The sequence below is a fragment of the Schistocerca gregaria genome, chromosome 1 (genome assembly GCF_023897955.1).
Source record: "Schistocerca gregaria isolate iqSchGreg1 chromosome 1, iqSchGreg1.2, whole genome shotgun sequence".
In the NCBI taxonomy this organism is placed as follows: domain Eukaryota; kingdom Metazoa; phylum Arthropoda; class Insecta; order Orthoptera; family Acrididae; genus Schistocerca; species Schistocerca gregaria.
Window position 1 is genome coordinate 199,645,137 of NC_064920.1, and position 13,724 is coordinate 199,658,860.

A 13,724-nucleotide genomic window follows, 5' to 3' on the forward strand; every position below is an offset into this window, starting at 1 on the left:
ATCTAAGATTGTTGGGTTCATTGCGTATACTTCTCCCTTTAAAATGCCCTACAAAAGTCAAGTGGCTACATCAGGCGAAAGCGGCGGCTGCAGTCGTTTGCTGACAGTGTTTTCTTCTGTGAATCTTTCACGAATTCGTGGGGTTGACTCGCGTTAAGTGTGACTCGTCGCCTCATCCTGTTGAAAGACTGCATACTTTCGTCGCCACAGCTTCTAAACAATATGCGACAACCGGCGGGCGGAAATGAGCGGTTTAGTACTCTGAGCCGGTTTCTCGTGCTCCACCCTGTATAACGTGAAAAAACATTTAACAACTATCGATCTTACAATACTTTTCCATCGCGGCTTTGTGATTACTGCCCAGGGAGGGAGGGGAGCTGCAAATGGCTGTCAACGCCCCTTAAATTTGCTTTGGATGTAAACCGGTCCCCCCCCCCCCCCCCTCCCCAGACAACCCATCAGCGCATCATCGACAACAGGTGGGCGGTACACGCCACGTTGAGAACCACTGATCTAGACTGGCATTTTCAAAGAGAAAACCTAAATTGTTGATGGTAAAAGCCCGATACATTTCAGCTGTAAGGATACATGAGAAACTGTGTGGACCAACGATTTAATCTCCAAAGATTTCTCATCATCTGCATTGACTAACACCATCAACTCCTGTCGAGTTTGCCGGCCTGGGTGGCCGAGCGGTTCTAGGCCCTTCAGTCTGGAACCGCGCGACAGCTACGGTCGCAGGTTTGAATCCTGCCTCCGGCATGGATGTGTGTGATGTCCTTAGGTTAGTTAGGTTTAAGTAGTTCGAAGTTGTAGGGGACTGATGACCTCAGATGTAAAGTATCACAGTGCTGAGAGCCATTTGAACCATCCAGTCGAGTTTGAAAGAAGTGTCATTGACAAAGCGTGACATTCTTCTCCGCTCCCTTTGCGTTAGGATCATTTTACGATCACTGTTCTCACACCGTATTATATGGCTATGAGTGGTGTACCACCCTTTGCATACACATCCGACAGTCCGCACTGATACGCCAACAAATCGGTTAACTCCATTAAAAGGTGTGGCCATGGCCACGCCCAAACACGGTAGCTCCTTTCTGTATTCTCTGGCAAGGAAGGTCTCACGAGCATTTGGAAGCAGTTGTAATGCGTCTACAGTACAGCTAAGCGAACAGTGTGTTCTTGTAAGGAGGTAATTAACATTTCGCCTCGTGAGTTTTGATAACTAGTACATACGCGGACAGCTGAACCGGGAGGAAGACGAAGAGATGCAGTGTTATTTCAGGTCATGGGACCCGGCGTGGCACAGCCACCTGCTCTGGCAAACGCCCAGAGACCACGCGCTCTTGCGCTCGCGGGCACCTGGAAGACGACCAACTTGCCGCATGTAATGGCTTGCGAACTTTCGACATTGACTGAGGGGCAGCCCCTTTGGGAATGATAAAAGGAACTATCAAATTCTTATCATCAGTACCATAATCATATTGTGCAGCATTCTACATCACTATTTTGGTAGGACCCCTCCTGGAAGTTGTCTTACTTTTGTGATTATATACAGAGCTCCGTTGCACTTAGAAGTCTTTATGTCATTGTTGAAGAGGCGAATGTTCTGAGGAATCAAGGGATCACCAATTTAGTATCGGAGGGCAGCGTGCAGGGTAAAAATCGCAGAGGGAGACCAAGAGATGAATACACTAAGAAGATTCTGAAGGATGTAGGTTGCAGTAGGTACTGGGAGATGAAGAAGCTTGCACAGGATAGAGTAGCATGGAGAGCTGCATCAAACCAGTCTCAGTACTGAAGACCACAACAACAACAAAGATGTGAAGACGTTACACGGGAAAAGAAACTGAGAAAGTACTCGAAGAAAGTTTTTTTGGGCTGTTAGTGGTCATACGCAGGTAGGAGTTACGCCATCTACAAGTCATGGGCAAAACCAAAACACCAAAAACACAACACACCACCGTGTCTGATGCGGTGGAGGGAACCCGGTGTTATTCAAAAGATCTTCCAATCGTCTCGGAATGAATATGTACGGGTCCTGCATGCTTTTCAAGGAAATCTTATACCATTCTTCATGGGAAATATTGGAAAATTTAACTGGACGATGCTGGAGGTGGATGGCGATGAAGACTCTTCTCTCCAAAGTGGCCCACAAGGCCTCAATGCTGTTCATTTTTGGAACACAACCTAAGACCAGCTTAGAAGTGATGAGACTTTCTGCAGGACCTGACCATCATTTTGCAGGAGAATACTAAAAGTGTTATATAAAACATTATCGGTATTCTTGGCGCGTCAGTTGTGAATAAAATCTCGAGCTTCCGACGATTACCTACATCGTCATCGTCAGGAGCTGACTTATCACTGCTGCTGTGGTAGCCTCTATACAGCCCAAAGACGGCTTCTGATTGCTCGGGTTATGATTCTTCGGCGATTACGTACTGCTGTCGCAGACGGTGTCACTGTGTGCGTCGGTGGCGCCACCGCTTCCTTTTCAACGTAAACCTTGGAAGGAACGTCTCTGCTGCTTCTTTGCATCAAGTGCTCGTTTCCATGCCTCCACGTACTGCGATTCTGTAATTAAGGAGGCTGTTGAAATAACAATAAGCCAAAATAACTTTAACCGCGATAGCGGATACCATCTGAGTTGCGCTATACCACCTACTGCACCCCCCTAACTTAAGCCCTCGTAAGTTCAACTCGATTTCTAAACTGAAGGAAACACTTCACGGCATTCGCTTCAGAACTGCTACAAATTCGTTGGGGAATAGACCGCGCTGCTTGAACTGTCAACACAACTGGCACTGCTAAGAGTATCCTACTACTTCTACATCGCTAGCAACTGGTTATACACAATGCTGTTAACTACTTTAAAGGTGAGTGAAACTTTGAATGACGTAGCTATTTCGTACGAGCTGTAAATAAATAGCTGCCACTATTAAAGTTCCAACCCTCGTATCTATCTTTGATGCTCATGTCCATCCCTACATGCAGTTCATTTTGCTCAGCATGATGGTACCTTCCAGCAGGATAATGGGGCATGTCACACAGCTCAAAGGGTACGTACGTAGTTCGAAGAGCATCGCAGTAAGTTTACCGTATTCCTCTGGCCACCAAACTCTACAGATTTAAAATCAATCGGGGGTCTGTGGGACCACCTCAACATAGTTGTTCGCGCTATGAATGCTCAACCGAGGAACCTTGTGGAAATAGCCACAGCACTGGAGTCAGAATCTCTAGAAATCCTTGTCGGTACCTTCCAGGACCTCCTGCACATTTCGCAGCAGCTCGCGATGTGCCTTTCCTACGTCATGTGTGTGTCAACTATCCTCACCAGCACCGACCTCACACCTGTTCCCCATTGAACACGTTTGGGGCTGGATGATACGTCCTGTTGCGCGGTCTGCAAGAGCGCCACGAAATCTGGCCCAGCTGACGCACCAGGCAAAAACTGCACGGCAGGCTATTCCGCATTCATCACCTCTAAGACTGTCTCCATGGAAGAATCGCAGCCTGCAGTGTTGCAAAAAGAAGGGTATACAGGATACTACCGCTGACATGTCTAGGGTTCTGATGACCTGAGATGTTAACCCTTTCAGACCTGAGTTTTTTCTGAAGGACAAAATAATCTCTTATGCTCACATGCTTTCAGGTGATATTTTAATGATTTTGGAGGCGGAGATTTATACAAATACATGTACCTGTTTTCAAAATATTCTTTGTACACGTGGCTTCTTTTTATGGACTGAAATAATTAATTTTGAAATACACTCCTGGAAATGGAAAAAAGAAAAGAACACATTGACACCGGTGTGTCAGACCCACCATACTTGCTCCGGACACTGCGAGAGGGCTGTACAAGCAATGATCACACGCACGGCACAGCGGACACACCAGGAACCGCGGTGTTGGCCGTCGAATGGCGCTAGCTGCGCAGCATTTGTGTACCGCCGCCGTCAGTGTCAGCCAGTTTGCCGTGGCATACGGAGCTCCATTGCAGTCTTTAACACTTGTAGCATGCCGCGACAGCGTGGACGTGAACCGTATGTGCAGTTGACGGACTTTGAGCGAGGGCGTATAGTGGGCATGCGGGAGGCCAGGTGGACGTACCGCCGAATTGCTCAACACGTGGGGCGTGAGGTCTCCACAGTACATCGATGTTGTGGCCAGTGGTCGGCGGAAGGTGCACGTGCCCGTCAACCTGGGACCGGACCGCAGCGACGCACGGATGCACGCCAAGACCGTAGGATCCTACGCAGTGCCGTAGGGGACCGCACCGCCACTTCCCAGCAAATTAGGGACACTGTTGCTCCTGGGGTATCGGTGAGGACCATTCGCAACCGTCTCCATGAAGGTGGGCTACGGTCCCGCACACCGTTAGGCCGTCTTCCGCTCACGCCCCAACATCGTGCAGCCCGCCTCCAGTGGTGTCGCGACAGGCGTGAATGGAGGGACGAATGGAGACGTGTCGTCTTCAGCGATGAGAGTCGCTTCTGCCTTGGTGCCAATGATGGTCGTATGCGTGTTTGGCGCCGTGCAGGTGAGCGCCACAATCAGGACTCCATACGACCGAGGCACACAGGGCCAACACCCGGCATCATGGTGTGGGGAGCGATCTCCTACACTGGCCGTACAACTCTGGTGATCGTCGAGGGGACACTGAATAGTGCACGGTACATCCAAACCGTCATCGAACCCATCGTTCTACCATTCCTAGACCGGCAAGGGAACTTGCTGTTCCAACAGGACAATGCACGTCCGCATGTATCCCGTGCCACCCAACGTGCTCTAGAAGGTGTAAGTCAACTACCCTGACCAGCAAGATCTCCGGATCTGTCCCCCATTGAGCATGGTTGGGACTGGATGAAACGTCGTCTCACGCGGTCTGCACGTCCAGCACGTACGCTGGTCCAACTGAGGCGCCAGGTGGAAATAGCATGGCAAGCCGTTCCACAGGACTACATCCAGCATCTCTACGATCGTCTCCATGGGAGAATAGCAGCCTGCATTGCTGCGAAAGGTGGATATACACTGTACTAGTGCCGACATTGTGCATGCTCTGTTGCCTGTGTCTATGTGGCTGTGGTTCTGTCAGTGTGATCATGTGATGTATCTGACCCCAGGAATGTGTCAATAAAGTTTCCCCTTCCTGGGACAATGAATTCACGGTGTTCTTATTTCAATTTCCAGGGGTGTATTTAAGCAATAAATAAATTTACCGTCCAATAACTATCATACAAAATAACAATAATAACATCAATCATTCAGTGGAATTTAACTAACCAAACACTTCCGCGGTTCTGATGGTCACAAGCTGCTGCACACAGCTGCATTCAGTAGTTGATACTTTTATAGTAATGCACAACAGGTGGAATGAATTCTGCAGGATGAAGAGATTGACCACTCACAAATGTGTACACGAAGTTTCTATTGATGAAAAATATTTCTGTTGCGCTAGCTGTCAATTTAAAAATTAATATACATAGTTGTAGCCAGTGGGACTGAAAGGGTTAAGTTCCATGAGCTTAGAGCCATCTGAACCATCGTGAACAGCGCTAGCCCAACCAGACACCAATTACGGGACAGAAACACTGGACATAAAACCTGGCTCTGTCAGCGACCTGACGCGTCTACCGGGATTCTGACGGTGCAGCGGTGCCGGAGGTTGCTCGCGCAGCCCGCAGCCTGCCGCCCACGCTCGAACCGGCGGCGCCCATGATGCACGGCCGGCCGGAATGCGCCGGCTATTTCTGCGCGCGCTGTGTACACGCTACGGCCGCATATAGAACACGGCGCACTGCACCAGAAAAGACGGCGAGGGCCGGCGGCAAGGACGGAACTAGGCAACACAGCGCTGCTGTCAGGACAAACACGCGTGCCCAACTGACGTTCACGAGTTTTGGAGTATCCGATACATCGAAAAGTCAACGACTAAGCCCACCTACTAAATTCCAGCTAACTTTATTCCTCACGGCAGATGCTGAAGCACATCTTTATCTCCAAGGTTTTGGTTGGTCACAGAAGGACAGTCTTTGTGATTTTCGTCGCGTATGCCATAGCGAATGTGGATACAAAGTCCTTCTACAAACATACAAAAAACTAAAACGGTCTTTGATCGCTAATTTCTCTATTTAAATCAGTTACCGGTTTCGATAGTCACGATATCATCAGATATAGATCTACAATTAAGTCATATGTTGACATGGTTGGAGACCGTGGCTGTTGTTTGAAGACAAATGATGGCGTTGGGACAGCAACAAGCCACAAATTTACTTTCAGTTCCTTTATGCAAAGGGTACCGTTACCGGTTTCGAATCGTTATGATTTATCTTCAGACGGTTCACATGCTTTCCTTATAACATGTGGTGCGTTTTTTTTTTACAGATTAATTGTCCTAAAATATAAATGGTTATAAACACCACACACACAGATGGTTGCGTTACGGATTTTCACTGGATGTGACTTACGTGAAATATCGGTTTGAAGAGTTTGTTTTCATTACATTCGTTCGACAGACGTGAATAAATTCCCACTGGATTCTTATTGTTGCACATGTAAATTTTTTCACTGGACACTTTGGATTTGTCACTGAAAAGATTCTGTCTCCGGTAATAAATTAATATAGCTCGCAGTTTCATCTAATTGATTATTCTGAAGTTCTAGTTGACTCATATCGTACTGAATGTATCTATGGCTGAAATTGGATTGTTATCTGTAAGGAATATAGCCTTCATCTTGACACGTTTTCGTCTAGGATCTTTCAGAACCTGTGAATGCCATTTTCTTGTTCTCTTTAATATTGTCATTAATACAGAAGCATTTAACCTAAGCTACGTTTTATTTATTAGGGAAATCCACCACTATCTCTTAATGATAATATGTAAAGCCTTTTTTTTCATTTTTTATGACTCGCGCGCAATTGCATGAACATTTGCATTTTTTGGAAGTCAAACCTTGCAATCTAAATTTCTTGTTAAATATAAACGCAGGCTTTTGCAGCCATTGTCACATTCAATAAAATTTTTCTGCGTTTGTGACCGCATTGTCAATATACAATAAAACTACAGACGTTTACGTCCCTGATGCAAGCGACCTACAAAAACACCCTAAAGAAGGTCGCTTCCAACAGGAACCGAAACGCCGGTAGTTTTATATATACTGACAATGCGGTCACAAACGCAGAAAAAAAGTTGTTGAATGTAAATTTCTTCTATCATGAGGTCCCATTACTGTTTTTTCTTTGCGTTAATGCACTTTATTCTGTTGCATTATACATCACATTATCACGGCCCGCATTCATCAAGCTTTTCTGCTCCCCAATAACGACTCTGCACCCCAAACGAAAGAATGGTAACAGTAGATGACAGAGCCATTTTTTCTAAGTAGGAGGTTTAATGTCAACGGAAATTTAAATTCTAATGACATATGTTACTTCGTTATACTCCAGTTGCGGTCACTGCTGCGCATCCCACTTCCAAACAATTAGCTTTCGGAAGCATTAAGTACAAGCATTTCATTTCATCCATTCTACTTTCATTTGTCAATGAGGGGTACATTACACTATTTAAAACTTAGTAAAAGGAACAAACAAAATTTTTAGTCAAGTTTAAGGTGAAAAATTAATATGATGATGATAGTGACGATCGAAATTGGTAACTGAATTAAATAAAGAAATCTGCAATCAAGGACTGTTTTAGTTTCTAAGAATTATTAACCATTGGATCGCTACGGTCTTTAATGTGAACATGTCACGCCTCGTCTCAAGGAACTGTCGTTTCTGAATCTGTGTACACAACTGCATGCCACGGGTTCGCAAGGTTTCAATTGTCACCTCGACGAAATAAAGTTACATAATAAAAATTTTGTTACTTTTGGATTGTCTGTCTGAAGTCCTGGTACACACTGAAATCCTTGCGCCGCTAGAGGTGGAAAGAAAAAGGTCCAGGCCCAATGATAAAGTGGAGTATCCGTGCGGTAATTCGTTTTCCTCACTTGAAGGACAGTAAAACCGCAACAGTCTACGCTGAATTGGTGGAAGAGTGCAACACCATAAAGTAATACAATGTTAAGGTGCCACATACTCTTCCAATGTTGTCTCACGAGACTGAAGACCAAGGACGAAATAGCACACCACCTCTCTGTAAAGAACAGGCAACTGCATGAAAAGCGGAGCTGCAGGTGCTTGCAGACCGGTGCATCAAAGACAAGAAGACAGTGGGAAGGAACATTTCTTGTGGATAACTTTTCAACATCTTATACGACATTCCGAGCATGACAAACCTTCCGTGACTCCTCACAACAGCTCAGAAAGACCGACGAACCGAGGGAGCCGCGGAAATCTTGCAGTTGTGCCAGGTCACTTCTGCTGACGTTTTAGCCGCCTCTGACCATGGATGAGTCGTGGGATATCACACTACGACTCCGAGAGCAAGGAGCACTGCGAGCAGCGAAAACACGAGCATTCACCATCGTCGAAAGAGGCGAAGATCGAACTATCCATTGACATGTACATAACTGCTCTGCAATTCACTCTTAAGTTCCCGGCAGAGGGTTCTTCGTACAACCTTCAGACTGTTTCTCTAGCGTTCTAATTTATAACAGCGCCAGGGAAGAATGAACACTTAAATCTTTCTGTACGAACTCTCATTCCTGTTATTTCAAAACGATAATCATTTTCCCCTATGTAGGTTAGCAAAAATAAAATATTTTCACATTCAGAGAAAAAAAGTTGGTGAAAAAAAATTCGTGAAAGATCTCACCCCAACGTAAAAGCCTTTGTTTTAATGACTGCCATCCCCAATTCGCTTATCATACCCGTGACTCTCTCTCCCCTATTTCGCGATGATTCAAAACGATCCTACTTTGGACTTTTTCGATGTCTTCCGTTAATCATACCGCTCGACAATACTTTAGCAGAGGCCGGACAAACGTGTAGACAGTGGCTAAAGTAGACAAGTTGCACCTTCTAAGTGGTTTGCCTTCCCCACAACATACTCTATGTTATCGTCGCAATTTAAATTGTTCGTAACTGCAGTTACTAGGTATTTACTTGAATTTCAAGCCTTTAAATTTGCGTGATTTATCGTGTAACCGAAATTTAAGGGATAGCTTTTCGCACTCAAGTGGATGACCTCACATTTTTCCTTATTCAGAGAACTGTCACTTTTCGCACCTAACAAATATTGTGTCTAAGTCATTTTGCAATTACTTTAGAGTTTCTAATGACTTTACTAGACGGTGAATGACAGCATCATCTGCAAACAATTTAAGAGGGCCGCATAGATTTTCTCCTACATTATGTATATAGATTGCGAACAGCAAAGAGTCTATAAACTTCATTGGGGAACGCTGAGAATCACTTTTACTCGATGGTTTTCCGTCGATTACTAAGTACTGTGACCTTTCTGACAGCAAATCACGAATCCAGTCGCACAACTGAAGCGATAGTCCATAGGTACGCAGTCGAACAAACGACGTACATAGTGCTCTTTTGAGACTGGCCCGGCGTGATGCTACGAAATTATGTTAGTGAGAGATAAAACGTAACAGGAGCGTACTACCTGAATCTACAGAAGATTTTTACGAATAACTATCAAGACAAAGCGCAGCCGGAGAGGGCGTTATTGCTCCACGATAACGCCTCAGCACATTCCGCACAGGACAGGCACAGATGCTCCTCCTTTGGATATCAGAGATCAATGAAACTTTTAGCTATATTTTGGATGGATGAATGGTAGCGATATTGTTCAGCAACGGGCATGATCTAGGAAGACTCAATAGTGCGCACCGCTAACCACGACCGGATAGTAGGGTGGGCGGCAGCTCAGTTGTCACGTTACTCTACCGTTAAAAGCCGCCTTTGTAGCGTACGCACTTTGCGGTAATCACTCATCGTGCTGCTCTTTCCATCTATCCCCCCGGACTGCACTGCGCTATCTGGACTACGTTTGTGGAATTACATGGACTGACTGTGCGGGAACCTCCCACTCGTACTAAACCTTCAGAAATGTCTCAGTTTAGCCGGTGAGGCCGTAGATGGTGGTATATGGGGCGTACGGTAATACCGGCATAGCCGCCGGTAGGAATTCTTCCTACCTGTTATGTGGAGATGCTCTTGTAGTTTTATGTCCCCTTGTAGAGCCGTAGCGGCGGTATCGGATTCTGAACGTGCAGTACTACTGTGGTTGTTTTACGTAATGAAGCGGGATGCAGCTTCTTTTGTGCAAATAATTCTTACACGAGATGTCATTATGGTGCGTTTATTTAAGAAACACCGTAAAATCAACTTGTTCACTCTGATTACAAGCTAACTATTAATAGTAAGAGAGCATGGTCTACCGCACGACTAGATCGAAAGCCGTCCTAACGATGGCTGCCGACAACGGGGCACACACTGTACCCTGAGCGTACAGTCGGTATAGTTCGTGGAACACCGTACATCATCGGCTATCAATGTTTCCTGGCACTGTAAAATTACTGAAACATGGTATTCTTGACCCGTGCACTACTCCTAATGTCTGAGAGACAAAAGGCAACTTTACTTTGTAAATATTTATTAACAACAATTACTTGATTCGTACCAGAATAAATGTACTTTCCCTACCTATCTCTTCTCTGACGTCACGAGCGATTTCTGCGTCGGCACCTCATCAGTGGCTCTGAAAGCGAGCCCACCGCTCGCTCCTTACACCCTACATACTGCAGCGCTGATGCATTCGCTTCTCGTGTGTGTAACAGAAAACAGGAAATAAAATAAAATGTGCTATTCTCTGTAGATAAGGAGTATCTTGCAAACGTCTGTACTACTGATTAATTGTTGTGAATTGGTTTACTTAGGGGCACTTCTGCCTCGTGACTGTACAAACACTTGACGTATTGACGACTGTATTGTGGTTGCTTTCATGTCTCTAAAATGAATCGCGGCCGTGGGCCAATATGATGGATGGATGGAGATGTTGGGAGATTAGCGTGCAGCGCCTTATAGGCAAAGCGGTCGTTACAAGTGGAGCATTACCTCACTAACTTGGTGGGAAACCAGCTGTGGTTTCAACGAAAGGAAAATACAGGTGGTCAATGTAAATGACTTAGGAAAATTAAGAAATTTTGCGCAGCGCCACAGAAACCTTGTCTGAACTCTCCTTGTGCTGTTGTCGCTTTAGGTTACATAAAGATTTGCCGGTTTCTAGAAAACGGTTTCGCAGAATGTACCACTGTAATCAGTGGAATCAGTTCTTTGTGGGAGAAACATCGCACGTAGACCAGCAACTATCTCCATGATCTCCACTTCCATTGGTGGAAAGCATGGTGTAACTCCTTTTGTCTAGGCATAATCAGAACTGATCATCACATTTCAAACAATAGTACGGTTACTTATACGTTGGAATCAAAAGTTCCCAGTGTCCTGCAGCCCAGACAAGGCATTCCACCCTATGCGTGCATCGTAACATACAGATATTTATGTTTTTAGCAATAAACCGCAAAATTTAAGCAACACTCGTGAAGACAGTTGGGGGGGGGGGGGGGGTTCAGTAAAGATATCGTGATACGTCATGGGGAGGCTGTTAAGAGTCATCTGGTAGTACAAGTCTATAAACTTTACGAAAACAGGGAACTACATTGGACTATACACATGGCTTACATTTTGGATGTAGATCTGGTGATCAGGTATGGGATGTGGTGTAGACGTCATCAGAGAATGACAAAGGTACTAAGAATAGCTCGAACTTTTGTGCCTGGGAAAAAACGCTAGGATATGAACAGAAACAGGAAGCGACACAGGGAAAAATTAAATAAAATGCGAGAAGGAACGGAATACAATAATCCTAAGAGAGATTATTTCTGGTGAATAAGCCACGAAACTGACAAAACTATTGGATGAAATAAGAATTATATTAATACCATCAGCTGTCGACGGGCGGTGATATATATCAACGGGGACAGGTGAAAATGTGTGCCCCGAACGGGACTCGAACCAGGGATCTCTTACATGGCAAACGTTCTATCCATCTGAGCCACCGAGGGAACAGAGGATAGCGCGACTGCGGAGACTATCTCGCGCATACCTCCCGCGCGACCCACATTCTCACCTTGTATGTTCACACACAATGAAAGCATTCTTACCAAGGCCCGTAAGAGTTCCGGGAAAATGTGTGCATCCGCACAGGAGGAGGTCATGAGCGGTATTGCCAGAGCTATCTACTTATATGGAGACACCATACTCATATAAGTAGATAGCTCTGGCAATACCGCTCATGACCTCCTCCTGTGCGGATGCACACATTTTCCCGGAACTCTTACGGGCCTTGGTAAGAATGCTTTCATTGTGTGTGAACATACAAGGTGAGAATGTGGGTCGCGCGGGAGGTATGCGCGAGATAGTCCCTGCAGTCGCGCTATCCTCTGCTCCCTCGGTAGCTCAGATGGATAGAACGTTTGCCATGTAAGAGATCCCTGGTTCGAGTCCCGTTCAGGGTACACATTTTCAACTGTCCCCGTTGATATATATCACACTTGTCAGCAGCTGAAGGTATTAATACAATTCTAATTTCGTTCTAGATAGCTGCAGGACATCAATGGTGTCTATTCTATCGGACATATCCGAAAGAACAGACACCATGCATATAAAACTATTGGATGGTGAAAATCATCTCTGAAGCGTGCGTGGCGAGCTGGGTGCGCCAAGGGGGGCATTAATACATGTGGTGGCAGTTGAGTGGGTAGCTGGATGGAGGGTATATATGGAAATACTGAGAGACAACACGAGAGGATAAATGGGTCAGGTGGTTGGGAAAAAGAAGCAACGTTGGACTAGAAATAAGAACGAAGACATACAGGGAAACGCATAGGTATGACATGAGAGAAGAAGTGGACTGGAAGGATCCCAACGGTGGTGCACTTGGCTCTGACTCGGCCTTACCTTGGAGATGAGCTCGTCGTGGTTGGCGAGGTGGGCGCGGCAGTGGATGCACGAGTAGGTGCGGTGGCAGTTGGGCAGGTAGGCCTGGAACGTCTTGACCATGGTGGTGGGGCCGGCCCTGCCATGCAGGCCGGCTGCGCGCCGCGGCCGCTGCTCGGGTGCGGGTGCCGCCTGGCCCGGCTGGCCCTGCGCCTGCACCTGCCCCTGGCCCTGCACCTGCGCCTGCACCTGCCCCTGGCCCTGGCCCTGGCCCGCTCCCTGGCTCAGCCTATCCGCCCGCCACCACCTGCAACACATCCGTCTGTCACTCCGTCAGCGCGCTCGCGCCTCCAGTCACTTCTGGACAAGCTGTGCACAAGTATTACACACACTACGCGCAAGCAACAAGTAAACAAACACAATTATCAATACCTACTGTACAAACTAGTACAGTACCTCATTTCCTCCGTATCCTGTCACCACAGTCAACAGCTCCAGAGATTTGGACCCATCCAAAGAGGATTCTTTTGGGCCTACAACCCATTTTGTGTCAATACCAAGCCTTTCAAGGGTGCTGGTGGGTGAGGAGAAGGTGAAAATTGTCTTGGTATTTGTAATTGTGTTGGCACACTATAAGTGGTGGTGGAGGAGGAAGAGGTGGTGGTGGTGGTGGCTGTGGCGGTGGTGGTCATGGCTGTCGTGGCGTGGTGGTGGTGGCTGTCGTGCAGTGGTGGTGGCGGCTGTGGTGGTGGTGGTGGCTGTTGTGGTGGTGGTGGCTGTTGTGGTGGTGGTGGTGGTGGCTGTTGTGGTGGTGGTGGTGGCTGCTGTT

At 46.5% G+C, this 13,724-nt stretch overlaps 1 protein-coding gene across 2 annotated transcripts in view; it reads right to left on the reverse strand.

Annotated features, from left to right (window-relative positions):
• Positions 1-13,724, reverse strand: part of LOC126336741 (protein yippee-like 2) — a 566,443-nt gene that overhangs the window by 31,417 nt on the left and 521,302 nt on the right. Inside the window, exon 4 of one of the 2 annotated variants that reach the window (XM_050000740.1) lies at positions 12,917-13,217. In XM_050000740.1, coding sequence (XP_049856697.1) covers positions 12,917-13,213 — 297 coding nt within the window. In that variant the 5' untranslated portion in view covers positions 13,214-13,217. The remainder of the gene's footprint in view (positions 1-12,916; positions 13,218-13,724) is intronic. The other variant, XM_050000749.1, reaches the window with a different exon arrangement.